The sequence below is a fragment of the Enoplosus armatus genome, chromosome 12, assembly GCF_043641665.1.
Source record: "Enoplosus armatus isolate fEnoArm2 chromosome 12, fEnoArm2.hap1, whole genome shotgun sequence".
Classification (NCBI taxonomy): Eukaryota; Metazoa; Chordata; class Actinopteri; order Centrarchiformes; family Enoplosidae; genus Enoplosus; species Enoplosus armatus.
Genome location: NC_092191.1, coordinates 9,908,688 through 9,927,952, shown reverse-complemented (window position 1 = coordinate 9,927,952; position 19,265 = coordinate 9,908,688). Strand labels below are relative to the sequence as shown.

Here is a 19,265-nt window from a genome sequence, read left to right as displayed (position 1 = left end):
AGTAATTAAGCAGTCATAGGCTGGGACTGTTGTGAATTATTCCAACCTATTGGTTTAGTAGGCATAACCTTATGCTTAAGTTTAGTTTTACCTTGTATTTTCACAACTCATTGCAAAAATAACGTTAAGTCTGTAAGTCGCCATGTCAATACAACTACTATCCAAGGTACAATAATATAGGCTACCTTTAGGTACTATAGGGATTCCTGTTGCTCATAAACTCACTGTTGGATCATAAATTATTGTAAAATACAATATGCCCAAACTGTTCATTAGTAGTAAATAACTTGACACTGAACACATCAAGGCATAGGTTTAGAGCAGTATTCAGATCATTTACTTCACAACAGCAATACTACACATTGTAAAAATACTCCATTACAATCAAGAGTTCTGCAATAAAAATATAAGTTAATTGTATATTTAAAGTGTCATCAGGCATTTAATTTATTTTAGTATTTAAAGTAAAAGTACTCATTACTGTAGAATTGCCTCTTTTAGTGTGATATTTTATAGGGTGATCATAGAATGTGCAAAATCTGAATCTGAAAAACAGCGCAGTGGACTAAAAAGGCATGAAATACTCAAATAAAATACAAGTACCTCAGAACTGTACTTAAGTGCTGTACTTGATTACATGTAATTTTCCCCCCACCTCTGCGAAGAGCAAATAATAACAACATAATAATACATGATGTATAAAATAAAAACAAAATGCTCCACTTGTTTACATTATTACAAAGGGGATAAATTTGTTTGTGTGTTGTTTAGCGCCCCCATGTGGGAAGATGAACTAAATATTATTTTCTTCTTCACCTCCATGCTCATACCTCCTCCACCAGGAGGGAGCAGAGTCATTTGCCATATGCCGAGTTTCATTCCTGTCGGAAACTTTTAAATGAACGGAAAAGCGTACGGTGTACGTCATGTTACCGTACACGGTATACACGTTGTATATTTCTATGTAGCTGTTCATAAGTGTAACGCAGTTTTCATTAATTTAAAATTACAGCATTTGCATACAGAAGAGTATTTAGTCACAAAGCCTTTCTTCTTCTACTTTTTAAAAAAACTAAAAGCTACCTACCAAAACATTTTTGTTTTGTTTTGTTGAGTGTTTAACGGGATGTAGTATGAACATTTGAAGGCAGCAATACAAGTTTGGTACAATATTATACGTGAGACATAAGAAATAGGTCCCAGTCTGTCTTCACTTTCTTCAAAGGGTCCCGTGCAAGTGTGTCCAGCCAGCAAAAGCGGGACCGCCCCGTACATATTGATTTGCTCTGCCCTCCTGTCCGTACTTTGCTGCTGCAGTCCAGCCCCTCTTGAGGGAGGAGAAGACGGATTAAACGCCAGTTTTACTGCGTTGTCATGTTTCACAAGGAGTTCAGAAGCTCCGAGACTGCCTGACACCATCATTTCATGGATGCACACAGATACTGAGTGCGGACAGACTTTTTCTTTTCCTTCTCCCAACTTTGCTTCTCTCACCAGAGTCCTCACAAGGCGATCCTTATGGTTTTTGATACTCTATATCGTTTTCATGGCTGAGCATCTTCTTCTGTAGGATTTAAAGTATTTGACGGTGCAAATCCCACTTGGTTTGTCAAGATGCAGCTCCGAACGGTCCTTGATGTTAATGTTGTGGACGTGCAGAAGAGGAGGAATCCCTCCAAACACTATGTAAGTTGTCCCCTCGTCTTGTGTATCATGTTGTTCAAGTAGCTATTAACTTCACAAATGTAGGCTACAAATTGTATTTAATCTCTTAATTTTAGCCATGCTAACAGCTCTATGTGGGCGTGTCAGTGTCTGTTTGACTGACAGGGAAACCAGAGAAAAAGTAAATTTGGGCTGTAGCTTGCAAGCCAGCCCTGGTCCAAACTGACCTAAGTGACATTTGCAGGTGTGTTTACATGCAATTTAATGTGCTGCAGCTGACCAGCTAATTATCTAATATGACATTAACGGTGCACCTTTCCCCTTTGACTGTTTTGGTCACTTGTTCAACAAGCTAAGGTGCAGAACAAGACAAGTTCGTGTTTGTAGCTTAGATAAAAAGGAGACTTTAGCAGGAAAGCTAATCTAGGTTGTTGTTCGAAGCATGTGGCAGTTATGTAAATATGTAATACACAAAACATACTCTCCCACACTCCACATAAATAAAAAAAAAAGATTGGACTGCGTTGGACGCCCACTAAGAGGCTGCAGCAGAATAGCTGCATGAAACACTTCCAACCTTTTCTCATGATACAATGAAGAAGGTCCTGTTTGCTCTCAAAACCTAAGAACAAGTGCAAAGTGCTAAAGTGCCTTTACCACCTGTAAATTACAGTTTGGTCCTCCTTCAGCCATTTCTTTGAGGTACCACATTTCAGATCAGGGTCATGTATTCTTTGCCACATAACATACATGTCAGCTGGAAGAAGTCTGTGTACTAGAAGCAGTTCTTTAAAATAGCACGGGTCATACTTATCAAGTTTGCTGGAGGGGATGTACCATCCCAGGGTCTTCACACCCATATGAGAAACAGGTGCGAGTCTTGCTTTGGCCAGACACATCCCCATGTAGACATCATCAATGGGAACAAAAGTAATGGACTGGGACATGTTGTATATGACCAAAGCTGTGTAGACAGTCATGAGGATGCCCCCACCACCACAGTAGGGGGGAAATGAGTTTGAGTTGTGCACCTGAAATGGCAAAAAATACTTGCTCGTTGACAATCTAATGGGAATCGCATTACTGATCAGATGGCCAGTAAAGAGGTGCTTGCTTCCATCATTATCCTTGAGGCCTTGGAGATACTCAGCCATGTTGTCTGTGTTGGCAAAGACGTCATCATCGCCATTTAGCAGGAAGCGAGCGTGCGGACAGTTTCTTTCCATCCATTCTAAGAAGAGTATCTGCTTCAAGGTGAGGTTGAAGAATGATTCATTGAAGTCCCATTGGAGAATGTCATTGTACTCATGTTGCTCCAGTTCGAGGAGATTGTTCAGTCTCTCTTTCTCAAAACCAGCATCCATTGTTCCTGAGATAAAGATCCTTCTGATCCACACGCCGTTGTATAGCCTTTCTTTAGCCCAGGTCTTGCGCAGCACCTCTCGGCGGTCGTAGTTCACAGGGGAGCTTTTAATGACCAGCAGAAGGAAGATGTCTCTTTCACATTTGTCAGGAATGTCCAGTAGCATGGGGAAATGGCGACAGTGACGATAGTAGAGAAAGTCTTGAGTCTTCTTAGAAAGAAAGCTGAAGCCTGAGATGTTGGCAGCATCCAAATTTTGCTGACATCTTGGCCAGGAGTATACATAAGAGTTGTCTTTGGGGGATGCCTTCGTTTGATTGCTGCTGTTTTTCACATCTTCTTGGAGATGAATGGTTTTGTGGTCAATTACATCTTTCCAGAGATAAACCACCAGCAGAAGAGCTAGCAAGGAAGTTCCTGCTTTGAATTTTCCACTCCTTGAAACTCTGCGGTGAAAAATGAAACAGTTTTCTCATCAACACATTGTCATCAACAACCGGACATGGATTTAGGTAAATGAACCTATAGTCAGTATTAAGATCTGCACGCACAGTCACTTTTACACCATAATAATATAGCAGAATTACATGGTTCAAAGTTATTTCTAATGCACAACAATATACAAATTAACACACCCGTATGGAAACAAAATACTGTTAGTGAGCCGATTTCAAGCTGTTGAGGAGTGAGTGCATTTTTTAAAAGAATATATGGATGCACTTTCTTTCCTTCGTGATTTTATTTTCCCGGACATTGCCTTCTAAAATTACTCATGAACATTTTCTCACCCAAAAATCATCACAAATGTCTGTAACTGAAATGATTCACGGGACCATTTTTTCATTTGCCACTGCTATGGTTAAAGTTGTTAAAGTTATACTGGTTATGTCAGACATTTAGTCGTTAGAAAAAAATGAAGCATCCTGTTTGTTCAAATGTTTGTGAAACATCTGAACAAACAGGTTGTTCCTAAAGTGACTCATCCTTTTCCTCAGTATCACACAACTGACTTTTATTATTTTTAACAAATAAAAATGTTTTTTTGTTTTTTCTTGTAATTTTAACAGAGCGTATGTTTTTGCGAACCTTGTAATGGGGGTTAGTTTATTTCTGGCTAATGTTTGAAAGTGTTTTTTTGAGCTTTAGTGTGATCAGGGTGTCCGACCGAAATGTCTCAGCAAATATGAAATGGAATTTATACACACATTTGTTTTCCCCACAGGATACATTGTGATAACCTAAGTGATCTCCTCACTTTTCATCTAGCGCCACCATCCCATTCCCAATCATTTGATGTATCTTTTGGCACGAAATTATAATCCTCATCTTCACTTGCTTCAGGCACATCTTCTCTTTCAGAGTTTCTGCCTTCAAAACGCTCAAAAGTCAAAGAAAGTGTCAGTTCACCTGTGCCAGCATGCTACTGTGACAGTAAGAAAAGAAAAAAAAAACCTCATCATGAAAACACAACATTACCTGGTATTTCCTGTTACCGGCATACCTTGAAAGAAACCGACAATCTTACATACTTTGGCTCTTTAAATACCCTTTCAACTTTTGAAAGAAAACATCACAAAAGCAAGATTTGAAGGCTTAATTGACAAAAATTAATGAATCATAAGGGCTGTAATGTCAAACGCCCTCCCAAATCAGAACATCCACATATTCTCTACTGATTAAATAACATCTCAGCTCAGCTGTGAAAATATATGCTACACATTTTTATGTATAAGAATAATTCCAACAATTTTCATTCAAAGAAACATGTAGCATACAATTAAACCAACCTTCATTCAACAATACTTACCTGAACATATTAGTAGATCAGTGTGAGCATGTGGTGAGTATCCCTTTAATAGTCAGTAGTCATCCTGTGTAGATTGCTGGATTTACTTTGAAGATGATGTACGGGCTGCCTGTGGGGCACATTTTTATCCGGGTTTAGCCAATCAGGCAGCCTCTGTGCAGGCAGGTGGGGCTTTCTCCGAACAAACGTCATGATTCAAATAGTTTGTGGGTAGCTATTTGGCATCAGAGGTGGCTTGCCAGGGTTGGCTGAGATTAAAACAGGTGGAACTCCCTGGAAGAAAAACACATGTTGATCAGTGTAAAAGTAAATTTCAGTTGTGGTGGCCTTTACTACGAACTACCAACAACTCCCCCCCCTGTGTCTAACTTGACTGGGACTCCTTATCAATAAATAAATGATAAACCAAAGGCTCACTCACTCACTCACAAATCAATCAGTACAGCACACTTATCTTAAAAATGTGATAGAAGATCAGCATATAATTTAATTCAGTTGTGTTTGTGGTTACCATTTAATTACCGTAATATTCTTGTCAACCAGTACAGCGTGGCCATTGTTTGACTAACAATTGATCTCACAGACATAGTCACTGCCAAGAATGCTTGATGTGACTTTGCTACTAACCTACAGATCAGGTCTGTCAATCAAAATGGGCAGGTCTCTCTTGGAATTTAGATTGATGACAGTTGATACTCTTCTCTTTGTGAGCTCAGCCATGGGACCTGATGAATCACGAATATAGTCAGGAGATTGTTTGCTTAGCTCAGCACAAAGACAAAGACAGAAAAGATAGAGATACTAAGCGCTAAACTGCATGAATAGTTTAAGGTATGAGTCAGAAATATCCAATATCCAATAACTTAGCTCCAGTACATGCATCTAATGACCTGGTGAGATCCCTGGATTTGAACTAAAACTGGGTGCTTTTACACAGTGACTTGTGAGGAAGAAATACACGGTTTAAGGTTAAACAGCTCATTGTGTTGCTGCTAGGTTATGGTTGGTTTATTGAGAGCAGCAACAGTTTGTCATGGTCTGTTACCAGTCATATAATTGTTTTGAATTGTTTTTCAGGCTGTTCAGAGTTCCAGCGCGTGACATCTGCTAATTCAGGCTGACCTTGCATCACAATTTTCAGAGAGGAAAAAAAAGTTGTAAAGTAGTCAGCGAGTCGCTTTTCATCTTCCCTGGCTGAACATAATTGAATTGTTTTGCTCACAAACAATAAGAACCCGGTATGGAGCCCTCTGTTCTTAATGTCTGCTGCCCATTTGTTGTCTGGAAGACGGCAGAAATCCGGCCATGACTCCTACACATGAATGTGTGTAGAAAATGTGGTAAAAAAAAATGTGTAGCTGTTGAGATACTTCATTGGATAAGTGAAAACTCTGACCTGCTGGTGGTGCTAGAGGAAAAAGTCAGGGGTCCAAAGTTAATACAATTCATCCTGAGCAGGACATGAATGTGTGTACCAAATGACATGCCAATCAATTTTAATAGTTACTGAGATATTTAAGTTTGGACCAATGCATGGCTAAAAAGGAACACTTTATACATTTTAAAATATCAAGCAAACCTGTCTCAGAGGTATTTGGTGCCGACGATTTTTATTAACCATGCTAGCGGTATGGCTCTGTGGATGGCAGTGCTTTTTGGTTGGTCGGTCCACCACTTTGGTCCAGATCAACAACTATTGGGTGGATTGCCATGAAATTTTGTACAGACGATACAGAGAAGATTTGACTTCTTCAACCGAGAAAATAACCCACTAAGGAAAGGTCAATGACATTCCCATCTGCCCTGGCTCTACTTTGTATTTAGTGCTAATTACAAAATGTTAGCATGCTAACATGCTGAACTAGGATGGTGAAGACAATAAACATTTTACCTGTTAAACATTAGCATGTTAGCATTGTCATTGTGAGCATGTTAGCATGCTAACGTTAGCATTTAGCAGGACAGCCTCACAGAGCTACTACCTTGGCTGTAGACTCCCAGTCTTGTTTGACTGCATGGTCTGGTCTTATCTGGTATTATCTTACTGACTTGAGTAATCAAATCAGATGAGCCACAAGACATGTCTCAGCGGGGCTGCAAAAATCAATTAGTCCATCAGGTACAATTGGATTAATGAATGAGAGTTGGGATCAATTGCATCATCCATCTCCTGCTGAAGGAGTCTCCCTGAGGCCACTAAACACAGGGCTCAGACTTTCCCTTGGGATGGAAGCCGGAGGTGAGGGTCGACTGGGAAGTCCCCACGAGGGAAAAATAAAATCTCATTATCTATGAGCTAAGCAACTGAAAATGCTTATCCGGTTTGAGAGAGGAAAGAAGCAACCCTTTGTCTTTTGTCCCCACTGTTCAAGTGTGACTTCCTTCCAGGGACTCATGGCACTGGAGCCAGAGAGTGCATGGCAACTAATCCTTGTTTACATACATTGCCAGAGAATAATTTCAGGAGAGATGAGATCCAATGGGAAGTCTGCAGTTTGCGCAGTTTACTGCATGAACACCCTTGCTGAATTACAGACTTTAATATTTACTAAAAAATGTGCCATGAATCAGCTATGTATGACCACCAGTCATGGGAATTTTATGCAGTTGAGCCCACACATAAATGTGCATTAATTTGTGGTGTTTACTTGTTTTAAATCTGCTGTAAAGAATGTAATCCTTTTGCATGTAATTACAATAGGGACATGTATCAGTAATGTTGGTTGCAACCATCACAATCACTTCCTGACATTACATATAAATCACACATTAATTAACTCATAATAATGTGTTAATCTCAGATAGTTTTCTGTTGCATAAATTAAATTGTCATGTTCAAACATGACTCATGGTTCTTTTGGGATGTATCTTGACCTCACTCACCCTCACATTGAGCCATGCTGTTGCCTAAACTCAGAGTGTTTGGTCATGCTGTCTGTATCTAATTAGCGAGCTGCTGGAGAACTCGTTCCGCCTCGCTGTGCACTCTTTCTGTAATGAACTGTAATGTAACTGTGTGCAGAACTAGTAACTGATGTCCTTGTAGATTGTCACCATATGTGTAAAGGCTGCTTTTGTAAACACTCTGTGCCATGTGCTTAGATGGCAGTGCATTAGGTGCAGCCATCTGTTTCCGAACTTCAGGATGTGCACAATTTTTTGTTGGCCCTTTTATTGTTGAGGCAAAAAGAGAATTTATTTTAGGAAAACATCCGACAACAGTGTTTTGTTCTGTAAATGACTGATGTCTGCCAAGGAAATTATAGTCCCATTTCATTTTCTGTATGAGTAAACACTTCATCCCTGTCATTATTGCTGTTGATAGACAGAAACGCTGGAAGTTGTTGACATAATGGGAGCATCATTTGTTTCATCAGACTGTGGATTCAGGTGGACTTTGCAAACGTAAAGCGCAAAGTTGTTAGTTATACAAGGCACTGTAATGCAACTTTGCAGGTTTTTGCTATCAGCACTGTAGAATGATTAGTAAAATTGAGTCACATTCAATCAGCTGCACTCAAAAACACAAATGTAATTAATTATAAATGGTTTTAATGACATAATATGTGAAATCTATTGACCCCCTCATTGACCCCTGATGGCTTTCCAATGTGTGATGGAAACAAATGAACTTAATGAGTTTAGTTGACCCTTGACGACCTCTTGAAGTTAAGGGAATGTACTTTGTGTCATTAGAGCAAGTCAAGCTAAAGCAGTGCCGTGGTGTCTTTGACAGAGTGACTTTGTTCCTGACGGACCTCTTTTGTTTGTGCTTCTCTCTTTAGGTGTACCTCATCAACGTCACTTACTCAGACTCCACATCCCATGTCATCTACAGGAGATACAGCAAATTCTTTGACCTACAGGTATGTTATAAGTAAAAGTACTTCTACAGTCTCTTGATACATGAGTAGCTTCAGTTCTAAACCTTTAAATTGCGTGTTGGTTGAATATGTCGTCTTCATATTAAACTCAGTGAGGTCAGTTTGACCTTTTGGTCACGTCTTTATATTCAGCTGCTGGAAGGCTGTATGCTTGGTGAAAGGTCTCATTTAACCACTACTGGAGCCTGCTTGGAAAAAAAGGGAAATGGGGGAAATCCAGTCAGCAGATGCAGGAAGAAAACATGACCTCAGCCAGTAACCAGAATACAGCATGGGGCAAAGTTATGCCTCAGGGTTTTTTGAGGGAGCCTCCAGTGAAATTTCTGCATTTCCCAACAGTGACTCAAGTTTACATTTTAACCACACAGGCCTGAATTGTCTATACTATAGTTTGTTTGTTTGCCTAAGCAACAGTGTGAGTGGTTTAAACCTAAATTAGTGCATACCTTATCAAGCATTTGTCTTGTAAAAGACTCTGGCTCTTCTCTGATAACCCTCTCTGCCAGACTGCACTCTACAGCGCTGTGGCTCTGGCTGTGTTGAAGGCAGCAGAGGAAACCCTTTGTTCTCTGGCCTCTTGCTAATAGCTAGGAAAATTCTGCCCTGCTCTGTTTGATGGAAACAGAGCTTCTCTCCTGTCTCTGTAAACATTAGTCTTGTCCATAGATCCCTGCTGCCTGGGTGTGTTTGTCTGGCCATGGTAATCCATGAAGAAAAACAGTCTGCAGCTGTCCATACAAAATGGGTGGGGATAGTGTGTTTTATTTGTCCTTATATGAACATAGTCATATAGGCAAAAGATGAAGTGTCTTGAGTGAAACACATTGGCAGTTGCAGACCATCTATGATTAGTATTGGATTGAGCAGTTGTAAAGGAAGAAGAAAGCATCTTCTCACTACTAGTTAAAATGGCGTGTCCATTATTATTTTGTGGAAATCAGTTCAGCCAGTGAGCTTGTGATAAGCTTTACAGAAGGAGGATGTAGTTGAGGTAACGCAAGGACCAATCCCAGAATGCACTGGATGAAATAAGGAGGAAGCTGTGGTCAGGAAAGGGTTGGGGGTTGGGGTTAATGAGCAGTTTTGGAGCCTTGGATTTAAAGACTGAAAGGAAGATGCTTTCCTTTAGATAAGACAACTATTTAACTGCTGCAAGTCTCCTCATTTTTCTCCAGGCAGAAACTGAACTTTTGTTTGTGTGTCTGCCAACTGACACCTACAATTTTCTCCCACCTCTGCACAGTTCTCTGTCTTCGTAGCACAATTGCGTGTTTCATGTTCACTAGAAGCTGACAGAGGGAAAAAAATGCATTTGACACTCTTGGCCTGACAAATGTGACCATGATGTCATCTGATAACCATTAATTCAGAATTTAGAAAAGCCAAGTAAGGTCACAGAACAACAAATGCCTTTTAAGCAACGGCCCATCATTCATATTATGTCCAACATCAGTCAGCACTGTGTAGTTGGTCATATAACACCCCTCGGCAACAACAGGCAGCTTTGCTGTTTGTCTTTTAAAGGTGAAGTATCCATTTTCATTGCCAAATGGATGTCCAAAAGTGCACTCACTGTTAATGTTTCAAACCTCTCCCATGCACTAAACATAACTCATAACTGTTCCTCTGGGAAGCAATTATCATAAATTATCAGGATCCTTTTTATCTGATTCCTTCTTTCTTTATCTTTTCTGCTGACCTAAAGTGAAGTGTGCTCTTTGTAATGCATGTGCAGAGTTAAACACATTGATTCCACATTTGTTTTCATGCTGAATACTGCTGAGCCTGAATACCACCAAACGCCGTTTCTGGTGTCAAAGGGAAATGTTTCTGACCCGCATATGTTTGACGTGAGCAGAATTGGTCAGTGTGTCAAACAGAGTTTACCCCTCCAATACACACACACCCTTCAACCACAGCGTACAGAGCACATGGGTCACAGCATTCCACAGGGGGATTGTGGAGTGTGCAAGCTGGCCTGGTTTCCTTCTGGACAGAAACTTCTCCAAAAATCACTTAGTCGTCATTGTTTTTGGATTGGGGAATTGGACCATGGTCAGCTCTACCCTGACTGCATAATAATTTCTCTGGCCTACATTCCCCACACAAGATGAGACTTGATCAAGATTATTTTCAAAAAACTGTTGACAAACCTGGACTACTTTGGGCGCCAAACTAGGGGCTGGGTCCTTGGGTTTGAGTCCGGCCCGAGCCCTTTGCTGTGTGTCGTTCCCCTTCTCTCTCCCCTGCCTTTCCTTTCTGTCTCTACTGTCCTATCAAGTAAAGCGGAAAATGCCCCAAAAATGCACTACTTTGCAGGCATATGAGGGAAGACAAACTAATGGCTGAGAAAAGGTTATAAATAGGTTATTTAAAAGAACACTGATTTAGCGTTGCACTCCTACAGTATAACATAGTCAGACTCGTGATGGATGTTTTTTTTTAGAAAAGTTTCAAAATTGATGCACACGTTCTTCTTCGTCCTTGACCTGACGCCTACATTACCCACAATGCAACTCCGTCAGCAGTTGATGAGCGGGCTACAGAGGTCTGGTGAGCTCACTTCTGTCTAACTCAACACTATTTTTATTCAGCCCCAACCGACACTGACTCAAGGGACCCTACTTGAGGCAATTTATCAGCTCCCTCTGGAGCCACAAAAGGTTTTGTACAACATATGTAGTAGACCTGTTAAAGACTTTGATGTGTAAGATCGGTGGAGTTCCCTCTCTTAATGAATCAACTGATTATTGTCAATTGAGCCCCAGTGAGACAAACAGCCCAAAGATCTGAACACTTGTCAATGTTGCAACAATTCTTAAGTACCAGAGGAAACAAGTGAGTTTACGTTACTTGTGATAATGATGACAATGCAGCTTTTGTAACAACATGCACGATAAATCTGAGATAGTTTAAGGCTTTTGCATCACAATCTCTCCGCAGTAAACAACTGTCAAGTAGATGTCAAAACACAACCCAGAGATGGGATCAGATTGTTTTCCCACTCAAACATTCCTCCAAACTCCTCGTCTGAGATTCCTCTCAGAACAGTTTCTTTGTCTGCACAGTGCAGTGTCTCTTCCTCTCTTCCTCTCTCCCCACTGCAATTAAGTTTAAGTGCATCAAATGATTGTCATTACAGTGTACAGAAGCTTGGCTTTCTCCTGTCACCGTAATTCATGTCCACAATGTCATGATGCCAAAATAGAGATATGTTTGATGATTGAGTGTTTATTGCGCTTTCTTCCTTGGGCATTTATTCACAACACTGATTATATCGAGTGTGTAAAGAGAGACTGGGGAAATGTGATCACATCATAGCACCTGTTGCTACATGGACAAGTTCATTTTCCCAGTGGGAGCACTTGGCTGACTCTGCAGCTTAATTCACTGAAGTATCCTGTGCAGAGTTTAGGAAAGCCATATAGAGTAAATACAGCATCTGGGGTGCCTGAAGCCTCTGAATTAAAGGTATATGAAATGTGAGAGATGTTTTCCCTCAGAGTTTTGTTCCAAGTTGTCCGGCTGTTGCCATAGAAACTGCTTTCACACCTGTGCTGTAGAGCTGTGAGTGTATCCAGGCAGGTCCCCGGGGCCAATGTCATCATCGCTTCTGGATGAGGAGCCTCTCTGTCAGCTGAGGTGGTTTCTGAAGGTGTTGAGTGAACACTCCCATATTAGAGGGAGTTTACGGATGCATCCAGCTGGGAGGCTGATAACATGATGAGTGTGCAGCTTAGTGTGTCAGACAAACAATACAGTTGCCAATGCACTGTTACAAAAACTGGGATTTTTGGAAATTACAGCCCTTGCTATAAAATTGTATTATTGCCATAGTAAAGAAAAACAGTCTGGTCTGTAAACATATTTGATGTCTTGTCTTTTCAGTTTTAGGAGCATAAAACTGTGTGCTGTGCATGTTTAAGTGCAGGTGTGGTTAACCAGGGCTGTTCTTTATACTCAGCCCTTTTACTTTGCCCTTCAACCACAATAATGATGGCTGTCCTCTTCAAAAGAAACCATTTCTTAGCTGCCTATATTTCAGAGGAGGGGGGGAAATGCCATGCCCTGAGAGAAATTTAGAGATTACAGATGAGTGCAGAAAAGAAAGAACCACAAGAGGAGAAACCAAACCACCTCTTATTGGAGAAATCCTACAAACAACTCCAGCAGGCCCAGACATAGTGGATCCAACTTTACCCTCCTAGTTGGATTCTGTTTGTCCACCTGGTTGTTTTTGGCTCGGTTTAGACCAGAACTAGCCTCCCGGTCTCCTCCTCCCAGTTGAGTGTGCTTTAGCTTGATGCTCACAGTCTTTGCTGTTTAACAAAGCACATCTGGAACAAGGCAAGGCAGAACGAACAAAGGCGGGGCTACATCTGGATTTCCAGCCTGCTGTTACTGTAGGACGCTCTCATGTGCGTTCATGGTATTGTCGTGATTTATTCAAACGGGAAACTAGAAATCCTTTACCATGATACAGACACATTTGCAATGCGTGTTTTTTTTCAGCACTCAACAAAACATGCTCATACATCATGCACAGCACAGTATGTTCCTTGTACACATGGGACAGTGTATCTGAGCAGACACATGCTGAAGCAGTTACAAACTGTTACACTTCGAAGGAAATAGTTGTATGCTGTCATCATAAAAGACTTGACACAGCATGCTTTGTATTTTGTCTGTTTTGCTCTGTATCTCTCAGTAGATCCTGTAAATGGTCAGATGTATCACGTGTTAACATCAAAGTGTTAATTGTTCCCGATTTTTAAGCTCCTTAAGTGAAAGTTGCTTTAGATTTTTTTTTCAGCTGTTCAGAGTGGGTGATGTAACCTTGTCTGCTACCCCAGAGATCAAAGTGAAACTGTTTGTAGTTGCACGACACAGTAGCTTTTCAGACATTATATGTAATTACATCCAGTGTTGAACTCATGTACCGTAACAAGGAGGTCGACTGTTCCCGGGGAGTTTGCAACCCCTTTTTTGTTTCCGTTCTCATCTCAGATTCCTCCACTTTCAACTTTGACTGATAAACTTGTGGGAGATAAAAGACAGTTCATGTGGCTTAGCCGTCAGTTAGGACATAATTATGGCTTGCCATTTATATTGGCATATATCTTTTTCATGGCAGTTTTGTTGCACAACTCATGTTTGTGTCACTCTTTACTTCCTCCCTCTCGTTTACAGATGCGAATCCTCGACAAATTCCCAATTGACGGAGGACAGAAGGACCCAAAAAAGCGGATTATTCCTTTTTTGCCAGGTGATAAACACAATCATTGTCACATCCATTTTAGATAGACTGCAATACGCAAGAGCCCTGCAAGAACAAGCAAAAGAAAGGCCCTCAGACATTTCCTTGCACAATTGATGTTTGTTAGTACTCCTACATACTCCATAGCATTGCCTACCACATTTCATTGTTTTATTAACTGCCATACTCCACCCAGGCCAAATCAATTTGTCATCTGCCATGGCAGTAGGAGGGATCTGTCTAATCTGATAAACTCATTGTGGGCCAGCGGAGAGGAGAGCAGTGAAGAGATCCTTTGTTAGACAAGTTGTACTGCTCAAGTCTGGCCAGTGCTGTTTTGATCTCTTTGTAAGCTCAACATGGTGTGAACTGTATTCCCTTACACACAGCAAACAGCATTCACAATTTTACTCTTTAGTGGGCTTCATGCATTCAGTCACTGGTATTAGCAGTCGGTCTCCCAGGAGTTGTAAAGTGAGAAATAAGGGGGAAAAGTAACTTCTTACAACTGCTCTTATTCATTTATGCCATTTATGTTTATGTTTTTAGGATCAAGCCTGTTTTATTAAAGATTTAAAATATATATTCAGTGTAGGATACTTTTTCTTTAGTGTGTCATGTCAAATGGACTTCACACTGACAACGTATGAATTAATTATTTGGTAAAGACACGTCCTCTGTGGTGTAAGCATTACATGTCCCAAGAAGCTATACTAAATGCTGCTGCTTTTATTTATTCATTTTCTTTTGTTACTTTTTATTATTTTCCACCCAAGTATACATCTGGCATTTAAATACAACAAATTCATATATACATATACATATACTCCTACACACACATAAAGGAAGTTAAGTTACAAAAAGGTAAACACAGAGAGCTACACACAAAGAAAAGGGCAAGAAATGGTAAATAAAAGAGCCAAAAGAAAACAAATAAATAAAAAACTCAAAAGAAGGGGTTTTGAGGAGTAAATGAATAGTCCGTGTGTAAAAAGAGCGAAAACCTATATGCATAAAAAAATGAAGAAGAGGCTTTTCAGAATAAAAGGGAGGCGTGGGTCCTGTTTGCTCCCATTATTGAATAGTTCCCACTTTTGCCAGTTAGCATAATAATCATGACCTCTAATTAACAACTTAAATGACAATTTTTCAAATGCTGCTAGTCGTCCAACCTGAATAATCCACTCATCAACAGCAGGAGAAGTTTTCCATTTATTGGTAATAAGTTTAAGTATCACCATCAGTACTGTCGGAATCTACTCGGCTGGGGAGAGATCTCCCTTTTAATGAGTACATTTAATTATCTGAAGTTTTAATTGTTGTATTTTGAATGTTTTTTGAGATGTACTCCGTTTTTCCTCAGGTAAAGTCTTGTTTCGCCGAAGTCACATAAGAGATGTAGCCGTCAGAAGGCTGAAACACCTGGATAATTACTGCAAAGTAAGACAAAGGCTCAGTTTGTCTGCTACTAACACATCACACCTCATATTCTAGGACAGTAAATGTTCATGTGTTGGTTGGAAGAGCACTTTATCTATGTCAATGCTCTACTCCCTGAACATTTGCCACAGTATTTCCGAGGCAGGCTTCAACATTTATCTCCCCCACCAGCCTCAACAGGAAAGCAACGGCTCTATCTGCACTGGTCATTTCCTGTCACCAATGTAAATAGGCAGACTATGAAGGAAACAAGGGAAATGGGGGCACACAGGAGTAAAGCAGAATCTAAAGAGTAAGAATGAATCAGCAGACCTGAAGCGTAGTAGTGAGTGCAGATGGCTACCTGACCCTCTTAAATTCAGTAGGTCACAGAAGGGAATTTGGGGCAGGTGCGCTGCCAAGTGGGGCAGCAGTTTTCATTTAGAGGAATTAAAAAAGATTTGCTGTGAATGCAGTAAGCTTAAAGACAACAAAACTAGGTTTCTTTTTAATATTTTTTCTATAAAGACGTCTGTCATGATTCAAGTGCAGTGGGCTGAAGCATCTCATACTGTCTTTGCAGCTGAGACAGGCGGTTGTTATACTATATCACCTCTGTGTGTTTTCCTTTGTTTTAACCCTCACTCTGGGTTCAGAGCCTTCTTCCTTCCCCTCCACACCCTCCACATCTCCACCAGGTCTTCTCATCTGACTGACTGTGCAGTGACTAAGTATCATAAACTGGTTACTCATTGCCAGTCAAACCAAACTACAGCACTTATACATGCACTTATACATGCAACCTTGAAAATATGTGTTTGTGTTGCAACCAGTAGCTTTCTCCCTCCCTTCTCTCCCGCAGGCTCTGATGAAGCTTCCCTCCCACATTTCCCAAAGTGAGGAGGTCCTTAAGTTCTTTGAGACCAAGTTAGAGGACCTCAACCCTCCCACAGAGTGAGTAACTACCACTACATACTTTAGAAATCATAAGATATCATTTAGCATTAGCATCTTCTCTGTTATAAGAACTGTTAGATTCCGAACATTGCCCTCTGGTGGGTTATAAACACTGGCTACAGCAGCAGACTGCATGTCTTTGTGTAGTTCAGCAGCTGGGACGGCTGCCTTTCACCCGCACTGACCCGTCTTGATCCAGAGGCTTTGCTGTGACTCAGAGATGATTGATGGATGCTGGTTGAGAGGCACTGTGTTTTATTAATAATGATTTCTGGGAGGTGACACCTGATCCCAAAGCAAATGCGTAAGGATCAGTGCTGTCATGAGAGTGCAGCCGAGTTCAAGTCTCAGAACAGATAAGGCTCTCAGGCTAGTCATTTGTCATACTCAGTTCAAAGTCAGAGTGGGAGTAATCACAGACTGGCTGTTAGATTACTTTTTGTTTAAAGTCTATTCTTTCCTTTTGATTTATGTTCAGCCGAAGTATGTCTGTGATAGTATTTTTACTCACTAAGATATGAATTTAAACTCATCAAATGTTGTTTGTAAACTTCCCAAACTGCTCAAGGAGAAACATGTGTTAGAGTAACCTCGTGAGTGGTCTCTCCACTACCACCAGGCCCACCACCTCCAACCCCCACCATCCATACACATGTTAATCCCACTTCAAAGTGAGATCCTCCTCCAGTCATGGAGACAGTCTCACTGCAGCTTAAGTTGAGATATTGAGGTCTAAAATCAATGCCACCCAAGTGCTCTGTTCACTACTGGGGGATCTGGACCATTTCAAAATTACTTTTAGGATGTTATTCTTCTGATGCCATAAAATTAAAATGTGTGAAGAAACATTTATTGTCACTGTTAAACTGTTAACTGTCCTATCTGGCAATTACTTTTTACAACAGTTTGTGTTTCCTCAGTTTGGTCTAAATAAAGAATAATAGAACAAAAAGAATAAAGGTTTTTCTGCTCAGGTTTCAATGACTGTGTTAATTCTTTTTTCAACTGTCTCAGTCACTGAAACACTTTGAGTACAGGCTGTAAAAAGCAGTTCAACTTTAATCCAATCAATCCAATATGTCTCTATCACAGTGATTCATTATGAGGCCAATCATACTGGTGACATTTTCTCTACCATGAAACAAGATTCAGATCCATTTCACTGGTATTTCTGCCAGTAGTGTGTCACTGCATCAGCAACGAGGCAGTGTTGTTTGTCAAGCCCTCATCTGCTACTGCCATCTAATGGTTGGTCACAGATTTTAAAGCTTAAAAAATAAATGGATGTGATGTTGCTCCGTCACAAGAGGGAGCCATGCCATAGGCTTGAAAAATGAAAGCTATTTCTCTTGACTTTTGATGAATGAAAGATAGTATCACATACTGTCATCATAATAACAGACATACTCAGTGCACATGCAAATAATCATTGGCTATTGACTATTGACTTGATTGGCCCTTTTTCTCATGTGGAAAGTTCTTAGCTAGAGGGTAGTGAAATGCTCAGAAATATGCTTTGCTTAAATAATTTAAAGACCATTGTTGCAGTGAGTGCTTTTAAATGTTTTTGGCTTAAGATCCTTTAAACCAAAGGGATGCTTACTTCCAGTCACAGGTATGCATTTGCCCAGAAGTGAACAGTTCATTCAAATAACTGTTGTAAAGTAGTAGAGGCCTAAAGGCTGAAAGCTTATGAATATCTCACAAGAAAATTGAACTTTTGGGGGAAACTTACAGACAAATTAAGAAAAATAGACATCATAATACATTTAGATAATAGAAACATGTTCATAGTCTTACAAATCATCTTACATGCTGGGGTCCAGCACCTCAAATGACTGATTATGATAGAGAAGATGCAGAGAATATTTAATTATAGTTTAGATTTCCTTTATGATAATAGATGCTGCTGGCGAGGTATAACATTAGAATACAAATTTGTACTCATCAGTCATTCTTTCAACACTGCAGTGTTAGTTTGACAATTAAGCAGATTTGAAACAGGGCATTTGTGCTGTTTACAACAAGGTGATTTTGCTTATCATTTTGACATCAGTTAGCTTTAAGGTGTTTTGCTGAGATAATACGTGCCGTCAGTGTCAGCCCATGTTTTTGCTTGTTCACTGAAAAGAAATATCTTTTACTGCCCTATCTGCAATGTGACTTTGCTTTGTACTATATTTTTAGAGTGGTAATAAGTACGTTAGACTTCATTAATCCTTCCCTTCGGGAAATTTGTCCTTTGCATTTGATCCATCCTAACTGTTTAGGAACAGCGTGCAGCCACAGCGCTGCGCCGGGAGGCCATCTCCAGTTCTGAGGCCAACAACTTGGTCAAGGGCAATGGCACAATTGTGAATAATTCCAGTACACATATGCACATATCCATCATCTCCATTTAAAATAACATTTTACTTTTCATACAGCCAAATATCAGGTTAAACCATACCAGCCCTTTTTCTTTTATTCGTTCATGTTGATGGGCCACTTCCCATGTATTTCAGCTTAGTTGCATTTACACTTCTTGTTACTCCGAAGTAGTTTTGTTCAGTTGCACTGTAATCACAGATTTCAGCTCTACATATAAACTGAGCATATGGGACCCAGCGTGGAGTTAGATTAAGACCTCGATCCACAGAGGAATATTAATATCTAAAAAAATGTAAAATATCTGTACAATATAATACAGTATCAATAGAGATGTTAGAGGACCAGAAACAATGAGAAAATATTAATAATACAGCTGTCAACGACGTGCCATTTGAGCAGTGTCGTACTGTGACAGAAATAAAGGGATAATTTTTTAAAATGTTTAATGCAAAGCGGTCCATCACTAATATGAGAGTTGGTCATGTGACAGTCATGGTGATAACAGACGGGATAGTATTATAGCCTACAGTAGGTGATGTTACA

General features: G+C 40.1%; 1 protein-coding gene and 1 pseudogene across 3 annotated transcripts in view; one reads left to right on the top strand and one right to left on the bottom strand.

The window, feature by feature from the left end:
• The first annotated feature begins 1,440 nt into the window (after window positions 1-1,440).
• LOC139294098 (SH3 and PX domain-containing protein 2A-like) overlaps window positions 1,441-19,265 on the top strand; it is a 51,058-nt gene continuing 33,233 nt past the window's right edge. For 2 of the 3 annotated variants that reach the window (XM_070915884.1, XM_070915883.1), the window contains exons 1-5: window positions 1,441-1,686; window positions 8,621-8,701; window positions 13,910-13,985; window positions 15,340-15,416; window positions 16,258-16,349. In XM_070915884.1, the coding sequence (XP_070771985.1) occupies window positions 1,615-1,686; window positions 8,621-8,701; window positions 13,910-13,985; window positions 15,340-15,416; window positions 16,258-16,349 (398 nt within the window). In that variant the 5' untranslated portion in view covers window positions 1,441-1,614. Of the gene's footprint in view, window positions 1,687-8,620; window positions 8,702-13,909; window positions 13,986-15,339; window positions 15,417-16,257; window positions 16,350-19,265 lie in introns of those variants that run through there. The other variant, XM_070915885.1, reaches the window with a different exon arrangement.
• LOC139294067 (N-acetyllactosaminide beta-1,3-N-acetylglucosaminyltransferase 3 pseudogene) lies at window positions 2,319-5,027 on the bottom strand (annotated as a pseudogene).